Below are 24307 nucleotides of genomic sequence, written 5' to 3' on the forward strand. Positions count from 1 at the left end.
GGGAAATTCCAAGGTAATGGGTATCACACTCTGAGGAGCTGTGGCACAACCTAGGAGGATCTCCTCCCAACCTCCTACGTTCTGGAGTTTTCCGCACGCTCCTGACAACTTGCCAAGAAATGGCCATTCTAACCACAGTAAAGGCACAAGCCCATCGAGCGGCCGGCGGCGTTGTCTCTCCTCAAGGGAGAGCGGAGCACGTCCCAACTGCATGGGTTCAGAGGCAGAAACATCAGGACAGGCAGGCCTGAGTGAAGGCAGCGGGCGTGAGGAACTGCGGGCAGGGCTGTGCTTTGTCGTGCGTAATTCTCGTGCTCGCTGTTGCAAGCGGCGATCGATGTGGGCAGCCATGTCAGTGAGGGCATTAAGATCTTCCAGGAGATCTGGGCAGCAATCTCATCCTTGATGCGCCCTGACAACCCTTCCAAGAAGATGGCTTTAAGGCTATCGTCCTGCCAACCTACTTCCTGAGCGAGAGTCCTGAAATCCATTGCATAGTCCGCCAGGGAACAGGATCCTTGGCGAAGCTGTAGCAACTCTGACGTGGCTGAGGCCTGGCAGGCGGGTTCGTCAAAGGCTTGGTGAAAGTTGGTGACGAACTGCTGCAAGTCATCCAAGGAGGAGTCATTATGCTCCCACAGGGGGGAGGCCCACACCAGGGCCATTCCATCGAGCAGGGAGAGAATGTACGCTACTTTGACGGAGTCTGTGGGAAACTGCCGGGGCAATAGCGAGAAGCGCACGAAACACTGGTTCAAGAACCCACAGCAGATCCTAGCATCTCCAGCGTAGCGAGCAGGCAGGGGCAGCTGAGTCACGGGTGAGGCTGCATCCTCGGGTCTCGAACCCACAGCAGGCGAAGAATGGGTATTGTGGGCATCCATTCAGGCAGCCAATTGCCCAACGGATCCGGCCAGGACATCCAGGTACTATTGTTGCTATTGTAGCTGCAGAGCCAACCTAGGAAGATCCTGGGGTCCTGGTACCTCGGCCGAGTCCATAGCCTTGCAATCTGTTGTGAGTGAACTGTTTAGTGGACCCTTGGGCCGACCTGTGAGAGACTGGGGAGAGGAGTACTATAGTCTCTGGTGAGTGACAGGTCGAGAGGCGGATACCAGGCAGGAGCTGGACGTGAGCTTCACCCTGGAAGTCGGTACTCCCCCGGGAGGAGCCCGTAGGAGTCCAGCCACTGGGACTTAGGTGATTCACCTGGAAGCCGGTACTCCCCCGGGAGGGGCCCGTAGGAGCCCGGCCGCTGGGACTTAGGAAATCACGGAAGCTGGATCAGGCAGGCAGGGATCAGGAGACAGGCAGGAACTGAAGCAGAACTGGCTACTGGAACCAGACAAGAACTGAAGCAGGACTGGCTACTGGAACCAGACAGGAGCTGAAGCAGAACTGGCTACTGGAACCAGGCAGGAGCTGAAGCAGGACTGGCTACCGGAACCAGACAGGAGCTGAAGCAGGACTGGCTACTGGAACCTGGAACCAAGTTGGAACTGAAGCAGAACAGGTTACTGCAAGCAAGCCAGACAGAAGCAAGACTTGGGCACGGAGTGAAACAAGTCTCAGGCAGGAATGGAGTCGCTAACGCAATAGCACACTCCGGGGAATGGAGCAACAGAGAACCGCAAGGAACCCCGTTGCAAGGCAAAGTCCTGGGCTCCGTGGCGACCTTACATAGGCCACAGCGTCTGACGTCATCGATAGGGCGGAGCTTCCAGTGGCGGGAAACGGCCTTCATAAGCGCGGATTGCCCGTGCGCCTAGGGAGAAGGCGTCCAGGCAGGGCTTCTCGGCGGCGGCGGCGGCGGCCCCCCCCCCCCCCCCCGTGGGGATGCCGCGAAACAGGCCACAGACCCTCGGAGACGGGCCGGGACCAAGGAGGTAAGGGCCTAGTCGCGGCTGCCACGACTGGGACCGCAACACAAATCATAGTTTAGCAACTATCTTCATAGAAACTTGAAACCTGGAGGCAAGTGAAATTCATTGAGGAGATTTCAAAAAGGAAACTAAACAATCCTTCATCAAGGGCACTAACATAGATTAAACTCCAGCATTCTTTTATTTAAACCCCATCCTCATTGGAAATATTTGGGGAGGAGGTAATAGGCTGTCTGGATTCCACGAATCTTTGAAATTGATCAAACTGAAAAAATATGAATACCTCTGTGCCTCTTTTTAAAATACATTTACACGGATACTGTAACACAAAAGAAAAACCTAAATCAATAACTTTCTGACGCAAAGTTAGAAATTCTTTTCTCCTGATTTGAGTGGCCTGAGCCAAATCAGGAAATAGCTTTACCGGCTGGTCATAGAACATTAATGGAAACTTCCTAAAATAGGATTTCATGGTATTATTTACATCCTGTTTATACATAAATGATGCCAAGAGAGTATTCCTCTCTATAATCTCAATATTAGAGTTTTCCAAAAAGCTAGTCAGATTTACTGGTATATTTGCTACGTTAGTTTGTCTTAACGAAGCTCTCTTATTCAAAAAGTAACAAAAGTTGATAGAGGGAATATCTTCAGATGAAAAAGAGAGCTTCTATAAGAAATCTTTTTAATGTAATAATGTAATAAAGGAAACTTCTCCTGCAATTTTAGGAAAATTTAGAATCCTTATATTGAGGTGTTTAGAATTGTTTTCAATAGCTTCCAAACGTCTTAAATAAGATATCTGATCTCTAAGAATAGTCCCATTCAAATCTTGTATAGCTTTTATCTTGTTCTCTGCCACACCGACTTTATTCGATATTTCCTGGACTTGTTCCTGAATTACATCTGTTTTTTGTTGAGAATTAGAGGCTACAGAGTCCATTATTCTCTCCAACCTATTCAGTGAAGCCCCAAGCCCCACCATCAGCTCCCAAATAGTCTCCAAAGTGATATTCTCCAGTCTGGGTGGTATTACAGTTAACTCACCCCCTGTACTCGATGACATCTGGACACGCTGTTCCTGTGAAGACACCCCTTCTCTCACAATCTCTCCGGGGTTCTCCAACCGTCCAGTCTCCTCTCCTCCATCGCCTTCCACAGCATTCAGAGAGCTTACAACGCTCAGCGCTTCAGTGGAGAGTCCCCCCTCCTGCCCTGTCGCCCTCACCGCGTCATCAGTAGGCACCTGGGCTGATTCTCCTCCAAGATCACGCTGACTGGAGGCTGGCGTTGGTCAGGGCTCAGGGAAGCTTCCTCCAAGGGAACTCCCCGCTCTCCTTCACAGGGATTCCCAATGGGCTCATCAGTTCTGGAGTGGACAGGAAACGTTCAATGTCAAGCTGAGTAAGCGGCGGTAAGGATTCAGAGGGGTAAAGCCTTACTTTGCCTTTTCTCCTTGCAGGCATAACGCTATAGTTTGACAGGAAATAATGAAACAGGTTCAGCTCGAGCGTTTCGTGTCTCTTACTATGCCGCCATCTTGCCTCTCCAAGGTTTCTTGCTGTTCTGAGAGGCGTTGAGCCAGGCCCGGAATAGCTTGCAAGGCAGAAAGGTGAGCCAGGTCCATGGACTACAGACATCAAATCCTTTTAGCTGAATCCCCAGGAGTACTGCTTCTCCAAATACTTTTCTTCAAAAACTGAATTCACTGTATTTACTGTTTCTCCAATTCTTCTCCAATTCTTTTAGCCAGATTCACTGGAGTTACTGTTTCTCCAATTCTTCTCCAATACTTTTAGCCAGATTCACTGGAGTTAGCAATCTGTTATAAATCTGTTGCTCGGAGTTAGCAATCTGTTATCAAGCTCCCTGTAGAGGGAGGAGTTAGCAAAATGTTATGGATCTCCTCCTGGAGAAGGAGGAGTTAGCAATCTGTTATCAATCTCCTGCAGCTAGGAGAAGTAATCTGTAGAAACTGCTCCCCAGGGGGCGGAGTTAGAATCTGTAATAAATCACCCTGCCAAGGGGAGGCAGAGCAGTGGAGAAAGAATTCCCTTTGCTAACTCGATTCGGAGTTGCAAGCAAAGACCTTTTAAGTTGGAAGTGGATGACGTCACTAAGGGGGGACGCCCCCGAGGTTCGCGCCCTTGCCGGTACAAACTCTGGAGCGCACGCGCACGTCCTTACATTATCAGGAACATGGTGGATCCGACCTGATAACATATCAGGCCATCCCGGGGATTGCAGGGAGAAGCGGCGAGGAGAAGTCGTGGCAGCATCTGTCCGTCAGACCTGAAGGGAGTCGCTACAAAGGTAGAGAGGGTGGAGCGAGGGTGAGAACAGGCATGAACACAACACTCTTCTACTTTCTCGAGCACTATCGGGACTCCGAATTGTGATGCTAATCTGTGGAATGTGTGCAATAGCTGTGAGCAAGTCATCGAGTTCTTGGGACCAATGAAGAGGAAATAGTCGAGGTAATGGAGCATTTTATTGGTCTCAGCTTGCTGTGCCGTCACCCAATGGAGAAATGAACTGAATGCTTCAAAACATGCGCATGATATAGCATACCCCCATTGGCATGCAATTGTTGAAATAGTACTCGTCCTTAAAGCAGAATCCCAATAGGGGGAAACTGGTGGGGTGCACGGGAAGCAGCCAAAAGGCAGATTCAATGTCGTTTTTTGCCATAAGCACATCCCTTCCGCATCTCTGTAGTATGTCTATGGTGCTGTCAAAAGAAGCATACTGTACAGACACTCATCTTCTGGTAAATAGTCATTGCCTGAGGCGCCGTAGGGATATGACAAATTCTGAATCAGCCTGTATTTACCAGTCTCCTTTTTGGGGATCATGGCTAGAGGAGATATCATTCTGCAGAACGGTGGTGACTGGAAAGGTCCGGCTATCCTGAATCTTGACAATTCTTCCTCGTTTTTCTTCTGAATGAGTTGCTTGTGTTTGGTCGCTGAGGTCGCATTGTCGGCATGTGTTTCTCCAATGTTTCCTTGAAAAGGTATCAAATAATCAAAGTGGAATCCCTCTGTCAACTTTGCTGCTTGCTTCCTGCACGGGTAATGATCTAGCCAAGTGTACATGGCTTAGTGGTTAATAGGGGATGGCGTTTTGGTAAATGCATTTTCGTCACTTTGTCTTGGGATTACTCCCTGCGTTTGGCTTCTTAATGCACTTCATGGCTGGATGCGGTGTCATGCAAATCGAGCAGAGATGCTTAAATTTGCAGTCTTGAAATTAACAAGACGATTTGTTGTACCTCCAGCACGTTCCATTGTTGTTGTTGTTAGTGGTATGACCGGCATGGGCATTCTGTTGGCTTGACCTGACTGAGGTCCGCGTGATGCTCCCTACATCCGATGCTTTGCTCTTCATCTGCCTGAGCCATAAGTCAACATCTTGTATGCCCAAGACATGAAGTGGTTTTCTTCCATTTTGACTCTGAAGCGCTTGTCATAATTAAGCCATGCCCACCCTTCATATTCTCTATATGCTTCCAGGATGGTGTCAGCATAGATGAGCATAGGCCCGTATTGGGATGGGTCTTCGTGTCCTACGACGCTTGTCATCCTTAGGAATGCCCTTGTCCAATTTATAATGTTTCTTGTGATTGGTTTATCTAATCCTGGTGCGTGATCACGCTTTTTGTCACTTTTCCTGTCACTCGGGTTCCTTCATCCTTCGAGAATTCTGAAAATATCTATGTAAGTCCATTTCTTGATTTTTTTTCCTCAAATCTTTGGGGACGCTCTCCCATAGTTGTGATAAAGTCGTCAACACTGAGGGGCCTCAGGGTGCATCCTCCGCCATTGCGTCTGGCTTTTCTCAGTTTTCATCAGATGAAGAGTCATTATCAGAAGAGGCCGAGGAGCTGGTTGTGCCAGATTCCGATTTAGTTCTTGCTCTTGATTTTTTCTTGCTTTTTTCCATGTTCCTACTTCTTTTTTACCTTTTTTATCGCAGCGATCTGACGTTTGTGCGTGTTCAGACTCACCTATTATGACACTCGCAGGCTGCATTCTCTTGCGTTGAATCGGTTGGTGCATTATCCTTATCGCCCTTTCTTGTACATTAGTTTCTGATGCCGTTCCGCGGAGGCTGCTTCTTCATGCTCCGCGGTCACCTCGTCTCGCTGTTTGACTGATCGCCTCGCTTCTGGTGCGAGCAGCTTCCTGCGCTGGTCCTGCACAGGGTTGCCCCGGCCAGCCCCAGAATCCCCATGGGTTCTGGGGAATGGGATTCCCGGCCATGCCAGCAAGTCTGGGATAAAATTCACCCGGGCACCAGGGAGTGAATGGACTCGGGTTCAATCCCATCCATGGGTAATTGAAGGGGACTGCTGGGGCTGTGCTAGCCTGCGACCAGCTGTGCGGTGCAGTATAAAGGTGCCCTGGGCCTGTCCGCTCCCAACTATGAACCATGATGTACCCGCACTAGAGATCGCGGGCTGTGACCTGTTGGGACCACCCGAATTTGGGGCCATATTTCCAGTACTGCCAGGGGTAATACCGACCACCATTGCCTCGTGAGTTTGACCATGATTTTGTGACGGGTGGGGGGTGATTGGTTTGGTTTGAACCTCAGGTGTTTTGGAGCGCATGTACATGTTGGGCTCAGCGCAGTTTGCTGCCGCCGAAGCATTGGCATAGTCTGCCTCTGTGGGTTCCTACTCTGTCCTCCTTTGCTTTGACCGAGTGGAAGGCCGCGACATGCAGGACCCGGCAGTTGTTGCCCCACTAGCCTGAGCTGGCTTGCTAGCTCTGGCTGCCCTCCCCTTGTTTTTGTCCCTGGCATTGGCCATGGCTGATTTCCTCTTCTAATTTTTTTTTTAATATAATGCACTCTATCAAGCCGATCACGTGGCCATTGTGCTGCCGGGTGCCCGGGCAGCTTGCATGCTCATGGGCACGTGATTTTTTTTTCTTTTTTATGTGCTGAGATGTCCTGTTCGTCGGAGCCTCCCCCCAACTGTATCTCTGTACTTGCAGTTTAAAGAATGGGCCAATCACGTGGCCGTTGTTAACAAGGTCTTCGCTCGCCACAGATAACTCACTGATGCTGCCAGGGAAAAGGAGGAATGGCGGTGCTGGCTTGGGCTTTTATCAGTGCTGTGATACGCATTGGGGAGTGCATTGCAGGCTGAATATGTCACCCCTTGCTGGATTGTGCTTTTTCCGGGGCTGTGCTGGCGCGCAGTCCTTGGGAGGAAGGATGCGCACCAGGGCCAGTGAGTGCTTCCCCATCCCCAGCGACACTGCCATTAGGGATGGGGCTTTTCGTGCATGGAGCGTGAACCACTACATATTTGTAATGTACTAAGCAATAGCTAAAAAAAATTAACAGCATATACAATGTATGTATAGTAAGGCGGTAATTTTCAAACTGGCAAGCAGGCACACATTGGCGCATGTGCACCGGCATGCGTCCAAGGACGTGGCGATTTTATAATTTGCATGCACACATGCATGCATGTTGTAAAATAACCTAGACGTGGACACACGTGTGCCAAATTTTAAATAGGCATGCAGATAGGTGTACAAATCCCACTTCTGCCACATAAGTTGGGGAATTTTAAAAGGGGCTCACACCCACGCCATTGCCAGTTTCATCAGTTCATCCACCAGTTCACCCAGTTAAGAGCTAGGTCCTCCAGCCCCTTGTAGTTTAATCGTCTACACTCCCCCAAGTTACCCCAGACCCTTAAAATCCATCATGGACCCCTAGGATTTGTTTTTTTTTTACTTAAACCTCCTCCATAGCGCAGCACTTGACCTGGGTGCGTGCCCAGGCGCATAAGCATTTGCATGCACATCCCTTGGCACTGCCCTGAAACACCCATGCCCCACCCAGACTCTATCCCATTTTCAATTCGAATGAGATGTGCGCGCTGAAGGAGATTTGTGTGCATCTCAGCTGTTTTTAAAATTTGGTGGGCGTGCACCAGCCCAATTTGTGTGTGCATCCCCTAACTGATGCATGTGTTGGGCTTTTAAAACTCACCTTAATAGCACAACATTATTTTGAATTAATCCAGTGTAATCCAAACTGGTCAAGAAGCCTCACCTAGTAGATTTTGTTTTCAAGATAGCCATAATAAATATGTATGATGATAAATCTGCTTTCATTTATGCATTTTCATTGTGGATATTCTGCAAAGACCTTTTAGATAAAGTTTCAGGGCAAGGGTGTGAAACATTACATTAAACTATTAAAATACAAACCAATATGGAAAATTCTATATGATATTTTAAAGTACATATGACAAGTACAGTCAAACTGTAGTAGTATTTACAAAATTGATATATAGCAATATTTGATCGGTTCATTTATTGATATCATCAGTGCCAACATGGATTTGATCCAAAGTGTAATAGAGTTTGTGAAAGTCTTTTAAACAAGATTTTTCCATGTGCTGAAGGGGAGCAGTATACAGAATGTCCAAAAATAACTCAAAAATCATATCTTTTAATTGATAGATAGAAATTAGTACTTGCCCTGTCAGCTTTTTAAAATCCTGAAAAGTACACAGTAGCTACAAGATTTTTTTAAATCTTTAAATCTATAATAGCCAGTTCTATACAAAGTACAGAGCACTATTCTACTGTTTATCATACATGTATTCATCTTACAAGCAAATTACTACAGTTCTTTATTTATTCTTCATTTCTTCGGTTTTTCATCTAAGTTTAATAGTAAGCCTACTTTCTCATCTTCAGCAACAAAGAAACCACATTCTAAATAAGAAAAAAGGGAGATGAAAGAAAAAAAATTAATATAATTGATATTCTGTAAATATGAAGTAAATGTTAGTATTTTTATGTCAAAAGACTCCTTACCTGTCTACCAAAAGCATGAGCCATTTCTACTATAGTTTTTCCATACTGAAAGATAAAAACCATGGCATTCTCAAAACAGGTTTTGAGTTTTAAAAGTATATATTAAAATATTATAAATGGGAGGTTACGTCATGTGACCCTCCTTCTTTGAAGGCCATCTTTCAATCTATTTATTTTGGTTATATTTAAGGCTGTAACATTTGGGTGACTAGTGATGTTTGCAAGCAGCTGCAGAAGAGTGGGTTTTTTTAGATTTTGTTTTCTGGGATGCCCATCAAAATATCAAAAAAGAAGCAGGAGCTCCCTAACCCTAAGATGGCAGAGGTTCCTGCTCAAGTGCATGATGAACTGCTTGTACCAGGAATAAAGTCGGCAATAGTTAAGGCCTTGGATGTTAAATTTGTGCACATACATACCAAACTGGATGTCCACTTTGATGTCTCTTTTGCACTTCATTTAATTGAGATAGAGCAATGTGTGTCAGATCTGCAGGATGAGTCGATCTTGGCAATGTTGGAGTTTTGTGCTCTCAAAGAGAAAGTAACAAAGTGCGAGGAAAAGCTTGAGGACCTTGAAAATCAATCCTGCCACAATAATTTGCAGTTTATTGGAATTCTGAAAAGCTTCATGGATTCTGAGCTCTGTGGCTTTGAGTCCTGGCTCCCTGGGGAGCTGAAACTGGATACTAATGTGGGTCTATTGTGAATTGAGCATGTTCATCACCTGGGACCTAAACGTCATATAGCTACAAGGCATAGAGTGGTTATCGCTCGATATTTTTAACTTTGTACGTAAGTCTGCAGTTTTAGAAAGGAGTCAAGCCTCGGATTAATGATAAAAGCATTTTAATTTTCTAAGACTATTCTATGAAGCTGGCTTTGAATCACAAGGAAGACTCTCTACAATATCCTGCCATAAGAACATAAGAACATGCCATACTGGGTCAGACCAAGGGTCCATTAAGCCCAGCATTCTGTTTCCAACAGTGGCCATTAGAACCTGGCAAGTACCCAAAAACTAAGTTTATTCCATGTTACCATTGCTAGTAATAGCAGTGGCTATTTTCTAAGTCAACTTAATTAATAGCAGGTAATGGACTTCTCCTCCAAGAACTTATCCAGTCCTTTTTTTGAACACAGCTCTAACCACATCTTCTGGCAGCAAAACTTAAGCGTTTTCTATGGTGGTCAGTCCTTGCTATATAATTCGCCCACTGAAGCTCGTGAGTTCCTTAATAAAATTGACAAACAGGCATTGCCTTTAACTATTGATACTTGATTTATGTGATCCAGATTTTTTCAGCTAATTTTACTGCTTTGTATACATTTGCTTGATGGACTTTAACTGCTCTGGAATATCCATTTAGCAATAGTTGCTTTATTCATTTTTATGTCTTAACTAGAGTATGTGAGTTATGCCCTCTTCGAACAGCCATCTTCAAACAGTAAGATTTTGTTGCATGAAGCTGCTTTGTTTTCAAGGTGAGGCCTTGAACCATGTTTATTGCTATACTTTGTTTTATTTAAATCTTTTTTTTTTTTACAGTTTCATGAAGCTGCTTTTATTTCTGAGTCGCACTATAGTATTGTTTGACTGCAGGAGAGATGGCACAGTTTTGGACTTTTGATGATTCTTGCTATGGGCGTGGACCTTTGACCGAGGTGGAGTTAAAGCAACCTGCGGGGAGAAGCCCTGGTCTCCACTGTCAGCTGGTGGAGCTGATGGAAGCAGAAGCTCAACTAGAGCTTCACCAGTACCAGCCCATGTTCCCCTTAAGTTGAGCCCTCAGGTGCTGGGGCCAGCTGGGCTTAGACACGGGCCTCTGCGGAGGTGAAGGTCCGAGTAGATGAAGTTTCAAGCCAGGTTCTAGTGCAGGAGGAATACAGGTCAAGAAGATGTATGGGCAGTTGTCAGTAGTAGGCAGATTTCAAAAGGGTTAGTGTCCATGGAGTGGTTGGTGGTTGGTGGCAGGCGGAGTTCAACAGAGTCAGTATCCAGGCAGTGGTCAGTGGCAGGCGGAAGACAATCAGAGTTGTGTAGCAGGCAGTGGTCAGTGGCAGGTGGATTTCAAACAGTAAGATAATCAGGGCCAAGGTCAAATCAGAGAGATCCATCTGGGGGCAAGCAGGACGGAAGGCAGGAAAAGAGGAGTGGACACTGAAGAACTGAATATCAGAACATGAAAAAGACAGGAACTGATGCCTGACCACAAAAGAAGACCAAGACCAGGAACTCAGGAACAAGGACTGGAGCACAGGAACAATGAACTGGAACACAGGAATGAAGAGCTGGATCACAGGAACGGAGGAAAGTGGAGGCAATGCACATTTTAGAGAAGTTAACTTAATTGCTGAGGCATGGGAGAGCTGCAGTGGTGGACTTATATAAGCAGGAGCTACCCATGTCATCAGGAGGCAGCCTGGGGGATTTTTCACTGCAGGCCCTTAAATACAGGCAGTTCGATTATGTAACTGCCTGGGGGCAGCCCCTGCTGGAGTCGGCGGCATCTTTGTGCGGCGTGCTTTGGGCCTGGTCAGGAGAGGCAGATGGCCATGTATTCCCCAGGGGGGCCTGTCGCAGCAACGGGTAAACTCATGCATGGGTCGGGGCTGGAGGTATGAACAGCAGTCCATGGTCCCATCCTGCAGACCGCCAAGCACAACAGTACCTCCTTAAGCTCCTTCCCTGAGTGTCTTGGCTTTGTTGTGTCCGTCAGTTCCCAACGCCTTCTCTCCGCCCTCTTTGGCGTCTCCCTCTTCATCCACAGGAAGATTGGCGCAGCGTTCTTCTGCCGAAGTCCTCCGGCATCCCCGGACCGGCTAGACGCTGCAAACCGCCATGTTTCCTGGAGGCCTAGGGGGGTGTGCGCGGCGCAGCCCCGACTGAAGTACCGGCGATGGCACGAACCTCGGGGGCGTCCCCCGAAGATGATGTCACCCCTGACAGATATATAAGGTCTTAGAATTTGCTAACACATCGAGTTAGCAAGGTTTACTCTGCCTAAGCTCCTCTGCCTCCTCGGACTTACTAGGGGTATCCGCTCCTCGGGGGCCTCGCTCTCTCCTTTGTTTTTCAGGTGACAGTCTGGAACTGTTACTCGCTCCTCTAGGACCCTCGTTCCCAGACTTACTCGGTACTCTCTTCTGCCTGGAAGTCATCACTGCCAACTACATCAGTGAGTGACCTCCAGGGAGCCTATAATCTAATCCGAGTCCACTCCGGATATCAATGGAAGACAGCATTCAGTGCACAAAATGGGCACTACATGTACCTAGTAATGACCTTTGGGCTATGTAATGCCCCAGCCGTATTCCAAAAGATGATGAATGAGATCTTCAGGGACCTCCTGTATGTCTGTGTTGTGGTGTACCTCAATGACATCCTCATCTTTTCCAAGGATCTCAACTCACAACGCCAAGACGTTTGCCAGGTACTTCAGCGTCTCCATGACAATTAGTTGTATGCCAAAGTAGAGAAGTGTGTTTTTGAAAAAGAGAGCCTTCCTTTCCTAGGGTCCATTGTGTCCAATAAAAGGTTCAGCATGGATCTGGACAAACTTAAAAGTATCCAGGACTGGCCCCACATAAGTGGATTATGGGCATTGCAAAGATTCTTGGGCTTCACCAACTATTACAGACACTTCATCTCTAACTACTACAAAATCGCCACTCTTCTCACCATCCTCACAAGAAAAAGGGCCAATACCAATTTTGGCTAGGTACAGAGTAGGGCAATCAAAATGATAAAGGGGATGGAACAGCTCCCCTATGAGGAAAGGCTGAAGAGGTTAGGGCTGTTCAGCTTGGAGAAGAGACGGCTGAGGGGGGATATGATAGAGGTCTTTAAGATCATGAGAGGTCTTGAATGAGTAGATGTGATTCGGTTATTTACACTTTCGAATAATAGAAGGACTAGGGGGCATTCCATGAAGTTAGCAAGTAGCACATTTAAGACTAATCGGAGAAAATTCTTTCACTCAACGCACAATAAAGCTCTGGAATTTGTTGCCAGAGGATGTGGTTAGTGCAGTTCGTGTAGCTGGGTTCAAAAAAGGTTTGGATAAATTCTTGGAGGAGAAGTCCATTAATGTCTATTAATCAATTATACTTAGGCAATAGCCACTGCTATTAACTGCATCAGTAGCATGGGTTCTTTTTAGTGCTTGAGTAATTGCCAGGTTCTTGTGGCCTGGTTTTGGCCTCTGTTGGAAACAGGATGCTGGGCTTGATGGACCCTTGGTCTGACCCGTATGGCAATTTCTTATGTTCTTATGTTCTTATGGTGGATGCATCTGTAGTTAAAGTTACTTGCGGTATTGGTTGTTGGAAAGGTAGGCCTGTGAGCAAGTTGTCTATGTTCATCCACCAGAGGAGCGAAGAACATAGTTGTTGAGTTATTTGAATTGGAGATGACAGTGGTTGAATGACTTGTATCCACTGCACTATCAATGTCCATTGGGTGATTTGCATGGTTAATCTGGCTATAGGCGTGACATGAATTGTGGAGGCCATGTGACCCAGAAGAGTTAGGATCTGATGGGCTCTCATGTATGTCTGTGTGCATAGAGATTCTGCTAATGAGGAGAGTGTCTCTGCACAGTCCTTTGGAAAGAAAGCTTTTGAAGTTATGGTGTTTAAATCTGCGCCAATGAATTGCAACAGGTGAGATGGTATGAAATGGGATTTCTGGTCATTGATTAGAAATCCCAGTGAATGGAGTAGATTTATGGTGAGCTTGGGAGGGTTGAGAGCTCCCTGTCTTGTCTGGCTTCTGATGAGCCAGTCGTCCAGGTAGGGAAAAACATGTACACTTTCCTTGTGTAACTGGGCCGCTGCCACCGCCAGGCACTTCGTGAACACTCAAGGAGCTGATGCGAGTCCGAACGGTAGTACTCGGTACTGGAAATGTTGATGACCTTCTAGGAATCACAGATACTTGCGATGAGAAGGGAATATTGGAATGTGAGTGTAAGCGTCTTGAAGATCCAGAGAACAGAGCCAATCTTCTTTTTGAAGTAGAAGCAGCAAGGTGCCTAATGATACCATCCTGAATTTCTCTTTTCGTAGAAATTTGTTGAGATTTCGGAGGTCTAATATGGGACGTAGGCCTCCTGTTTTCTTTGGAATGAGGAAATATCGGGAGTAGAATCCTCTTCCCTGCTGAGGTCAGGGAACTGGTTCCACAACCCTGGCTCTCAGAAGGGTGGATAATTCTTTTTGTAAAAGCGTGGAATGATTTTTCACTGTCCAAGACGAGGTGGGTGGAGTATCCCCTGGCACAGTTAGAAAATCCAAATGTTAACCCTGAGATATGATAGAGAGTACCCATTGATCAGTGGTGATGCGCAACCAGGTTTGATGGAAAAAAGTGATTCAACCACCCACAGGTAGATTTGGAGTGGGATTGGTAGACAGGCGTCTGCTCTCTGGCGAGATTTCAAAATCCCGAGGCTGAGCCTGTTTGTGGTGGAGGCTGAGTTCTAGGTGCTCTTGGTTATCGGGCTTGTGCTCTTTGCACTGGCCTTGATGACCTACCACGGGGTGCTGGGGGATAGTATCTCCGTGGTCTATAATATGGCCTCTTGGAATCTTTCCTGGAGGTCTACGTGTAGAAGGTTGGGCTTCTGGTGGAACAGAAGAAAGCTGACATAGAGTTTCTGAATGCTCTTTCAGTTGTGAAACTGCCTCACGTATCTTGTCTCCAAAGAGATTATCTCCTGTACAAGGAAGGTCTGCGAGCTTTTCTTGTATCTCTGACCTTAGGTCTGAGGCTTTAAGCCAGGCCCATCTGTGAGCACTAATGCCTGTAGAAGTCATTCTGGATGAAGTTTCAAAGCTGTCATAGGCTGCTCTAACTTCATGTTTTCCAGCTTCCAAGCCTTTATAAATTATGTTATTGAAGGAATCCTGGAATTGCTGGGGAAGAGATTCAGATAATTCTTGGAGTTGTTTCCACAGATTACGTTGGTACTGTGTCATATAAAGTTGGTAGGATGCAATTCTGGAAATTAGCATTGATCCTTGGAACATTTTTCGGCCAATGGTATCCAAAAATCTTTGTTCCTTCCCAGGAGTATTAGATGAATGTGGCTTAATCTTCTTAGATTTCTTTTGTGCTGACTCTACTACCACCGATTGGTGGGGTAGTTAGGGCTTCTGAAAGCCTGGAATGTGTTGTACCAAATAGGTGGCATCAGTCCGTTTATTTACAGGTGGTATGGTACAGGGGTATTCCCATAATCTGTGCTGCAAATCTTCAAGGCTTCATGGACTGGTATTACCAGGACTTCTTTTGGAGGATCCATGAATTGCAAGACTTCCAGTGTTTTCTGTCTAGTATCTTCTTCCGATACTAATTTGAAAGGGATGATATCAGCCATCTCTTTAATGAAAGTAGAAAAAGAGAGGTCCTCTGGAGGGGACTTTCTCCTTCCCTCTGGAAGCGAGGGATCCGATAGGGCATATTCTGATGAAGTATCAGTATCTGCATCATCCCAAGTGTCCGAAGAAGGTGGACGCGGAGGAGTCGATGGAGGATGGAATGATGGTATCGAGGGCATTGAGGATTTCATCGGTGGTCTCGATGGATATAATGGGGAGAAGGAAGGTTTGGGATGAGAGACTCCGATGGACCTGGTATGGGCTCAGGCATCGGCAGTTCTTTCGGTACTTCTTCCCCTGTCGGTTTTGGCATCAGAGTATCTAAAGGCTGCACCGGTATGGCACCGATAAAAGTATCTAATTTAGCCAGAATTGGCACCAACAATGACAGATCCAGCATCGGTGTCAGAGTAGGTATTGGTGCCAGCGAGGGTGTCTGCATCGGTGATGGAGTCGGAGCCAGCGATGGCCTCGGTGACAGTAATGGAATCAACACCGGTGAAGGGATTGGTGCCGGCAATGGGATCGGCATCGAAGGTGGAATCACCACCGGCGCTGGCATCGAAGGCATCTCTTGGAGCGCATCTCAAACTGCTTGGCGGATATAACCGCCCAGTTCCGCCCTTATAGCTGATGAAGTCACAGCAGTTATAGGGGGAACATAAGAACATAAGAAAATGCCATACTGGGTCAGACCAAGGGTCCATCAAGCCCAGCATCCTGTTTCCAACAGTGGCCAATCCAGGCCATAAGAACCTGCAAGTACCCAAAAACTAAGTCTATTCCATGTAACCATTGCTAATGGAAGTGGCTATTCTCTAAGTGAACTTAATAGCAGGTAATGGACTTCTCCTCCAAGAACTTATCCAATCTTTTTTAAACACAGCTATACTAACTGCACTAACCACATCCTCTGGCAACAAATTCCAGAGTTTAATTGTGTGTTGAGTAAAAAAGAGGAGGCAGTGAAGGAGGCAGTGAAGGCGAAACCAGCCGTTCCACAGGTCCCTGTGGAGACTCGGTTCCCGGCACCGATATCGGTGGGGATTGCCTAGGAGTCGTAGGCCTTGAGGGCATGGATGACTTATCTCTCCGAGGTTTCTTAGGAGTTGGTTTGATGGGCATCGAGGGAACTCCGGGCATTATCTTTGAATCCGGATCCAGAGGTCTTCGATGTCGATGCCGGTGCTTTTGTCGATGCTCGACGCCCTGATTTTTGATGATCGAAGTAGATTTTATAGATGACCGGGAAGGGGTCGGTGATGGTCGGTCACCCGCTTCATCCGGACGACGTCGAGTTTTTAGAACTACTTTTTTAACCGCTCCAGCCGGAGATGATTGTGTTGAAGTCGAAGTTGATGGCATCAATTGGAGATGAAAAAGATGTTCCATCTTTTCCATATGTGCTCGTCTGCCCTTCGGCGTCATGTCAGCGCATTTCGGGCATGTTGACACATCATGTCTCTCACCAAGACATAGCACACATTTAGTGTGTGAGTCCATTATGGAGATAGTGTGAGTACAATTCGGGCCTTTTTTGAACCTGGTATCCATTTTGAAGGCCAGACAGCCATCGATGGTGTTCTGATGGATTTTATCGGTAACGGAATTGACCAGAAAAATCAATTCACTCACTAAAGATGAAAAAATAGGGAGACCCCTACGGTGGGGTAACTTTTTCTGAAATTTTTTTAAACTTTTTCTTCTGTGAATTTACCACACAGGGCTCCTTACCTGCGAGGCTAACAGCAGCGCAGAAAAAAGAAGACTGAAGGGAGACCCCTGTGGATCAGGGAATTATGGCCTGCTGGGCATGCTCAGTGGCCTCAGTGTGCCAGTCAAAAGTTTCTAGAAACTTTGTCAAAAAGTTTTCCGGATAAGGCTCCATCCAGTGACGTCACCCATATGTGAGGATTAGCATCCTGCTTGTCCTGGGATAATGAGGTTGCCAACCAGCCAAGCTCATAAAAGGCTGTTATGAAAGCTATGACAAACTGATGCAAGTCCTGGAGTAGCGGGTTAGAGTGTTCCCACAGCAGGGAGGCCCAGGCAAGAGCCTTACCATCGAGGATGAAACTCGTTTTGACTGAATTCTCAGTTAACAATGCTGGTTGCTGGGAGAAATGCATATAGCACTGCTTTTTAGAGTGTATTATGATATTGGTGTGTGGGAAGGGGTGTGAAAATTTGTAAACATTTATTTAGATGCATTACTCTTCATGTTTCATGTGCGAAAGGCTTATGTTTGTAATATTGTTTTTGTCAATAAACAGTTTTCTATTAAAATCTTATAAATAAGTTACCTCATTTTTGACACTATGGTCTGCTCCATTCTCTAACAGTAACTGAACCAGTCCTTCATGATTATTGAGTGCTGCAACCTAAAAAAGATTAGAAAAAATCTATAATATATTCTTTCCTACTGCTATCTTTAATTTCTCATTATGAATTATATTTCACATCACTTTGAATAATAGACAGATACAGACTACATATATGGGAAACAGTAATTCTAAGAAATTTGAACAATCAATAATTATGATATTAGTTTGAGGTATTACTTAATAATAGCACATTTAATACAGAATTGGAATTACAGAGCTATAATCTGCATTGCTTGGCATTGATACTGTAGACTTTATGTAAAATATTGACTACAAAACAATAAATAAATCAATAAAATATGTGTATGTATGTGTATATATATATATATATACAGAGAGAGAGAGAGAGCTGTTTATTCTGATTAAACATTACCCTCACGATGACCATGTTTTAACCAAACAGACATCTGTAGGTTAAGCCATGTTTTACCTACATAAATAGTCTTTTAGAAAAATGTGCAACTGGTAAGTGTGTAAAATTACACATATACATGCTAACAAGTAAATTTTAAAAGGAGTTACACGTGTATATGTAACATATTATCATAGCAATTTTAAAAAGCCAGTTACTTGTTTAAGTGCACTTAAACGAGTAAATACTATGGACAATTCAATGGCATATATTGTAGCATTTGTCAAAAGTCCACTTACACGAGTAAAATATATTTACATGTGTAAAACCCAATTTTAAGTGTGTAATGAGAAATTACTACTTACCTGATAATTTCCTTTTCTTTAAGACAGTCAGATAAATCGAGAACAAGTGGGTTATGCACCTCTACCAGCAGATGAAGACAGAGCAAACTGATGTCACAGTATACTGCAGTGACATCAGCCTGCGAGTTTGTCTTCATAAGCAACTGTGGCCAGACTAGCAAAATTCTTGATTAAAAACAAGTAACCATTTCAATAATCAACCAACAGGCAACACTGAGCTCAGACAAGAATATATAAACATAAGTCTAGGGACTGGATAGCAAAATTGGTTACCTTGTAATAGGTGTTATCCCAGGACAGCAGGATGTAGTCCTCACATATAGGTGACATCAGTAATGGAGCCCTATGTACGGAAAACTTCTATAAAAGTTTCTATGAAACTTTTGACTGGCACCAGAGTGCCTACTGAGCATGCCCAGCATGCCATGATATTCCCTGCCACAGGGGTCTCCCTTCAGTCTTGTTTTGTAGCAATTAGCGTTAGCCAAAAATAAAATAATAAAACGTATCGGATCCAACTCCACGGGGTGGTGGGTGGGTTTCGTGAGGACTACATCCTGCTGTCCTGGATAACACCTACCGGTATTACAAGGTAAGCAATTTTGCTTTATCCCAGGCAAGCAGGATGCTAGGCTGAGTCATCTTGTCGTGAAGCAACAGTGAAGTATTGTTGTTGAAATGAATCAGCCGACATCACAGCAGGTTGGATATAGAAGGAGTTGGGGTTACACTGGAAACAAGTTCTTTAAGACAGATTGTCCATATGCTGAATCTTGTCTTCCTTCTTTGTCTAAACAGTAGTGAGCTGCAAAGGTGTGAAGAGAACTCCATGTTGCTGCTTTGCAAATGTCCAGAATAGGTACAGAGCGAAGGTGTGCTACTGAGGTTGACACTGCTCTGACTGCATGTGCTTTTACTCGCCCTGGAAGAGTAAGGCCTGCTTTTTCATAACAAAATTGAATACAATCTGCTAGCCAATTTGACAAAGTATGTTTACCCACTGGTTTACCAGGTTTGTTTGGATCATAGGATACAAATAGTTGACTGGATTTCCTATGGACTGTAGTGCGGTTTAAGTAAAAAGATAATGCACGCTTACAGTCTAAGGTATGTAAGGCTCTTTCTCCCTGGTGAGAGTGAGGCCTTGGAAAGAATGTTGGTAAAACTATGGATTGATTGAGGTGGAATTCCGTGACTACTTTGAATAATAGACATATGGGTTACCGTTGATTGGTTTTCCAAATGGCACATTTTGTGGCTCTACCTGGACTAACTTCTGCTCCTGAACTTGGAAAACTTTCATCCATCATATATTCCATGTACATGGCATGCCAAAGCACATAATCTCTGACCGAGGAGTACAATTCACAGCCAAGTTCTGGAGATCTCTCTGTAAGAAATTAGATATTTCTCTGGATCTGACTTCCGGCTATCACCCGCAAGCCAACAGACAAACCAAAAGGATGAGTCGCACTTTAAAGCAGTTCCTCTGGTCCTACGTCAACTCAAGACAGAAAGATTGGGCCGAACTGCTCCCCTGGGCAGAATTTGCACTTAATTTATATCCTTCAGCTTCCACAGGTTCTTTGCCTTTTCAGTTAGTCTATGGCCGCCAGCCCTTACCTCCATTACCGATTAGAGATGTGAATCGGAACCGGAATCGGTTCGGATTGCGGTTCCGATTCACATGTGGGTTTTTTTTCATCGGGCCCGATCGCGGTTTTGTTTATCGGCTGCGCCCAAGCCGATAAACAAAAAACGCACCCCGACCCTTTAAAACTAATACCTTAGCTTCCCCCACCCTCCCGACCCCCCAAAAATCTTTTTACAGGTACCTGGTGGTCCAGTGGGGGTCCCTGGAGCGATCTCCTGCTCCTGGGCCGTCGGCTGCCACTAATCAAAATGGCGCCGATGGCCCTTTGCCCTTACCATGTGACAGGGTATCCGTGCCATTGGCCAGACCCTGTCACATGGTAGGAGCACTGGATGGCCAGCGCCATCTTGTGCTCCTACCATGTGACAGGGGCTGACCAATGGCACCGGTAGCCCCTGTGACATAGTAAGGGCAAAGGCTATCGGCACCATTTTGAATACTGGCAGCCGACGGTCCGAGTGCAGGAGGTCGCTCCCGGACCCCCGCTGGACTTTTGGCAAGACTTGTGGGGGTCAGGAGGGTCCCCCAAGCCTTGCCAAAAGCCCTGGTGGTCCAGCAGGGGTCCGGGAGCGATCTCCTGCACTCGGGCCATCGGCTGCCAGTAATCAAAATGGCTCCGATAGCCTTTGCCCTTACTATGTCACAGGGGCTACCGGTGCCATTGGTCAGCCCCTGTCACATGGTAGGAGCACAAGATGACGCCGGCCATCCAGTGCTCCTACCATGTGACAGGATCCGGCCAATGGCACAGATACTCTGTCACATGGTAAGGGCAAAGGGCCATTGGCGCCATTTTGATTAGTGGCAGCCGACGGCCCAGGAGCGGGAGGATGGCCCGGAGCGGGAGATCGCTCCCGGGACCCCCACTGGACCACCAGGTACCTGTAAAAAGTTTTTTGGGGGTCGGGAGGGTGGGGGAAGCTAAGGGGTTACCTTTTAAAGGGTGTGGGTGGGTTTAGGGGTTATTTTTGTGTGCCGGTTTTCCCACCCTCCCCCAAAATGATAAGGGAACCCCCACGATCAATATCGTGGGGTTTTCCTATCGTTTTGGGGGAGCCCCCGATTTCTGACGATTTTGAAAATATCGACGATATTTTCAATCGTCCGAAGCCCGATTCACATCCCTAATGTGCACAGATCATCAAATTACTGTGCACATCCGATTACTGTCACCAAGTTTACAAAGTAGATTATTGTGACACACAGTACAGAGTAGATTAATGTAGCATTATCTGATAGATTTGATATTTGCATTACAAAATCAATGAAAATCAATGAAAATGAATTAAATCACAACACAAAAATAGGATGGGTAAGTGGATGAGCTGTGAACATGGCAGTAGAAAAGGCTGTCTATCATGCTCGCTGGGCTTTCAAGGCCTGCTCCTGCCTTGGAGGCTCCAGCTGGATTTTTTCCCACTAAGGTCAGCAGAAAAAGAGAGTGGGAAGGGTGACCTCCTGGGCACAGTGCCATGTTATGATCCAGTTCTGTGCCCAGGAGGCACAGATCTATGCAATTATGATAATGTTGCTATAGAAAGAAGCTTTATTATACTGTAGATACTGTTCTGAAAGTATGAAAAGCTCAGAAAGGTGAGTTTCTCCAAAATAAAAAAAGAGAATGAAAATGATTTAAACTATTAAAATTCAGTTTAAATTTTCTCAAAGTACAGTCTTCTACAACCCAACAATTAAGTTTTGTGTAATTAGACTTAACAGAAAATCTTTAAAAAATAAATGTTGTTCTTTTCATAGTATAAAACCTCTTTGAATTTAAATGTAAATTTATGCCTTAATATATAATAGCTGTAGCACTTAAAAGTTTGTGTATGTGGACTTTTAGGTTATATTAAAAATTCATACCATTAAAGGTGTCTTGCCATCCTTATCTTTTACATTCACATCTGCCCCAGCTTCAATGAAACAAGCTGCCACATCTGTATTTCCTGTTATTGAGGAAACTCTCATCAGTGGTGTCCATTCCAAATGTGAATCCTTAATGTCTACCTATAGCCAAAAGAAAAAGCACTCTTATGCTCCATACAATGTGCCTCTTAGTAAAATTCTACTGGGTCATTTCAACATATTGTTTACCAATGCAGAAAGAGATATGTCCATAACGCCTACACACTCAGATGCTATATTTGCAGAATCTGAAATTTAAAAAAAAATTGGAAATGAAACCAAGCTCATTCCTACTACTTAATGCTGCACTGTGGATTGTTCTGACAATTGTCTTTAATGATTTGATGATTTTAAACTAAAAAAATATATGACGTCAAGTTCAACTGGAAATCAATGCTGAGAAAGCAAAATTGCTTACCTTGTAATAGGTGTTATCCCAGGACAGCAGGATGTAGTCCTCACATATGGGTGACGTCACTGACGGAGCCCTATCATGGAGAAACTTTCTGTCAAAGTTTCTAGAAACTTTTGACTGGCATACTGAGCCCACTGAGCATGCCCGGCATGCCATGATCCCTCGAGCCACAGGGCTCTCCCTTCAGTCTCATATGTAGCAATAAGCGTTAGCAAAAATAAAATAATAAAACATATCGGAACCAACTCCGTGGGGTGGCGGGCGGATTTCATGAAGACTACATCCTGCTATCCTGGGATAACACCTATTTCCCGTCGATAGCAGGGCTGAATTAGCCATGCTGTCATGGGATCTGTCAATCAGGCCCGGGAGGCGGAGCTTGTCAAAGCAGAGAACAGAGCTTTGCTCTCTGCGGCTGTGCGTATGTTCCCGCGCAGGAAAGTAACGGACTCTCCTCAGTCTGTTTTTTCCGCGAGCGGGATCGCATGCGGAGCTGTTTTTCTCCTCAGTTTAAAAACAGAAATAAAATGTCAAAACCGGGGTTCAAACCCTGTCTCTGTGGAAAAAGAATGTCGGTCACGGACGGACACGACCGATGTTATCAATGTCTTGGACCACATCACCATACAGAGAATTGTGAGTTTTGCTCGAAAATGTCACCAAGAGCATTAAAACAAAGGGCCTATAGGCTTCAGGAACTTTTTGCCTCTCACGATCCGTCGGAGGCTCATTCATCGCCTGGCCCGTTAACTTCATCTGCTCCATCGAAAAAGAAACTTTTGCCGCCTGATCCTAAGTCCTCCACTCTAGGAGGTAAGAGGAAAGCAAAAAATCAAAGGCCAGTGGGTTCTCATAAATCCCCAGTGCCTATAGAGCCGCAACATACCTCATCGGAGGAGGAACCCTCGGCGCCGAAGACTTCTGCGCCTATGACGCCGTCTGCGCAGACTAACATACCGGCGCTGAGGACGGAGTCTGTGCGCACACAGCTTCCGGCGTGCATGGCACAGAAGAAACCACCGCACGGGAAAGTTACGCGCACGGCGCCGGAGAAGCCTGTGCGTACGGCGCCGGAGAAACCTGCACGTACGGCGCCGGAAAAACCTGCGCGTACGGCGCCGAATTACAAGAAACTTATGCGCACGGCGCCTAACACATCAGCGCCAAAAACCCATGTGCGCGCCGCATCAAAAATATATGCGCATAAACCTACAAATGCGCATAAATATACTTCCGTGCACAGATATACAAGTGCGCATAAGTCAACTGTCGCACATGCGCACATACCCGCGCATAACTCTACATCTGCGCGTAAGCATATATCTGCGCATAAGTCTAACTCAGCGCATAGTTCAAAATCTGCACGTGAAAACCATAATTATTCAATCAGAAAATTAACAGCGAGCTTGAAGCGGAAACGATACCCTTCACACAGCTCTGCTCCAGACACTGAAACCACGGATACTGATACATCTTCTGATGACTATCACAAGAATTCAAGACACTCCCACCGTACTAAATTACCAAAGAGGAGTGCTACATGGGAGATAAGTCCTTCGACTTCTAAATCATCTCGTAAAACCACTACCTGCTCTAAAAGAGAAATAGTACAAATATTTTCCTCTAACACCTCTTCAGATTCGGAAGATTTAAGGAATACTTCAGTCAATAGACGACAAAAAGATAAGGAAGTTCCTGCAACTTCACCTCAAACAAGTATCAAACAACAACAAGACAGTCATATGGTAATGCCCTCTCATACACGAGAAGCATTTTTTCAACTGTCTCAATCTTTAGCAAGGTTTTACGAGACGCTTCAATCATCATTCCAAATGACTAATATTGCTGATGACGATGCTACGAAACACAAAGCACAGTCTAATGAAGAGCGGTCTGCAGAACTGACATCTCCCATTATAAACCAACCAGCCTCGCCAACTCATATCCATGACACATCTTTAGATTCTCCTTCAATACAAACATCCCCATCATCATCAGTGGGATGTCTCTCAGATCTGCAGGACAACATACAGGAGCCGTATTCCCCTCCTGAAGACCTTACATACCCAAAATTCCTAGAAAAAATGGGTACCATTCTACATCTAGAGGTCCAAAAAG

At 45.6% G+C, this 24307-nt stretch overlaps 1 protein-coding gene across 4 annotated transcripts in view; it reads right to left on the reverse strand.

Moving 5' to 3' along the window:
• The window catches only part of FANK1 (fibronectin type III and ankyrin repeat domains 1), a 211103-nt gene that overhangs the window by 11077 nt on the left and 175719 nt on the right, over positions 1 to 24307 (reverse strand). For 2 of the 4 annotated variants that reach the window (XR_003857887.1, XR_003857886.1), the window contains exons 8-11: positions 21733 to 21876; positions 17418 to 17495; positions 8735 to 8779; positions 8528 to 8632 (exon numbers count right to left, since the gene is read on the reverse strand). Coding sequence is in view for 2 of the 4 variants with exons in the window: in XM_029610038.1 (XP_029465898.1) it covers positions 8597 to 8632; positions 8735 to 8779; positions 17418 to 17495; positions 21733 to 21876 (303 nt within the window). In the remaining 2 variants the exon portion in view is untranslated. Of the gene's footprint in view, positions 1 to 8343; positions 8633 to 8734; positions 8780 to 17417; positions 17496 to 21732; positions 21877 to 24307 lie in introns of those variants that run through there. The other 2 variants (XM_029610038.1, XM_029610037.1) reach the window with 1 other exon arrangement.

Source organism: Rhinatrema bivittatum, chromosome 7 (genome assembly GCF_901001135.1).
Source record: "Rhinatrema bivittatum chromosome 7, aRhiBiv1.1, whole genome shotgun sequence".
Lineage (NCBI taxonomy): Eukaryota > Metazoa > Chordata > Amphibia > Gymnophiona > Rhinatrematidae > Rhinatrema > Rhinatrema bivittatum.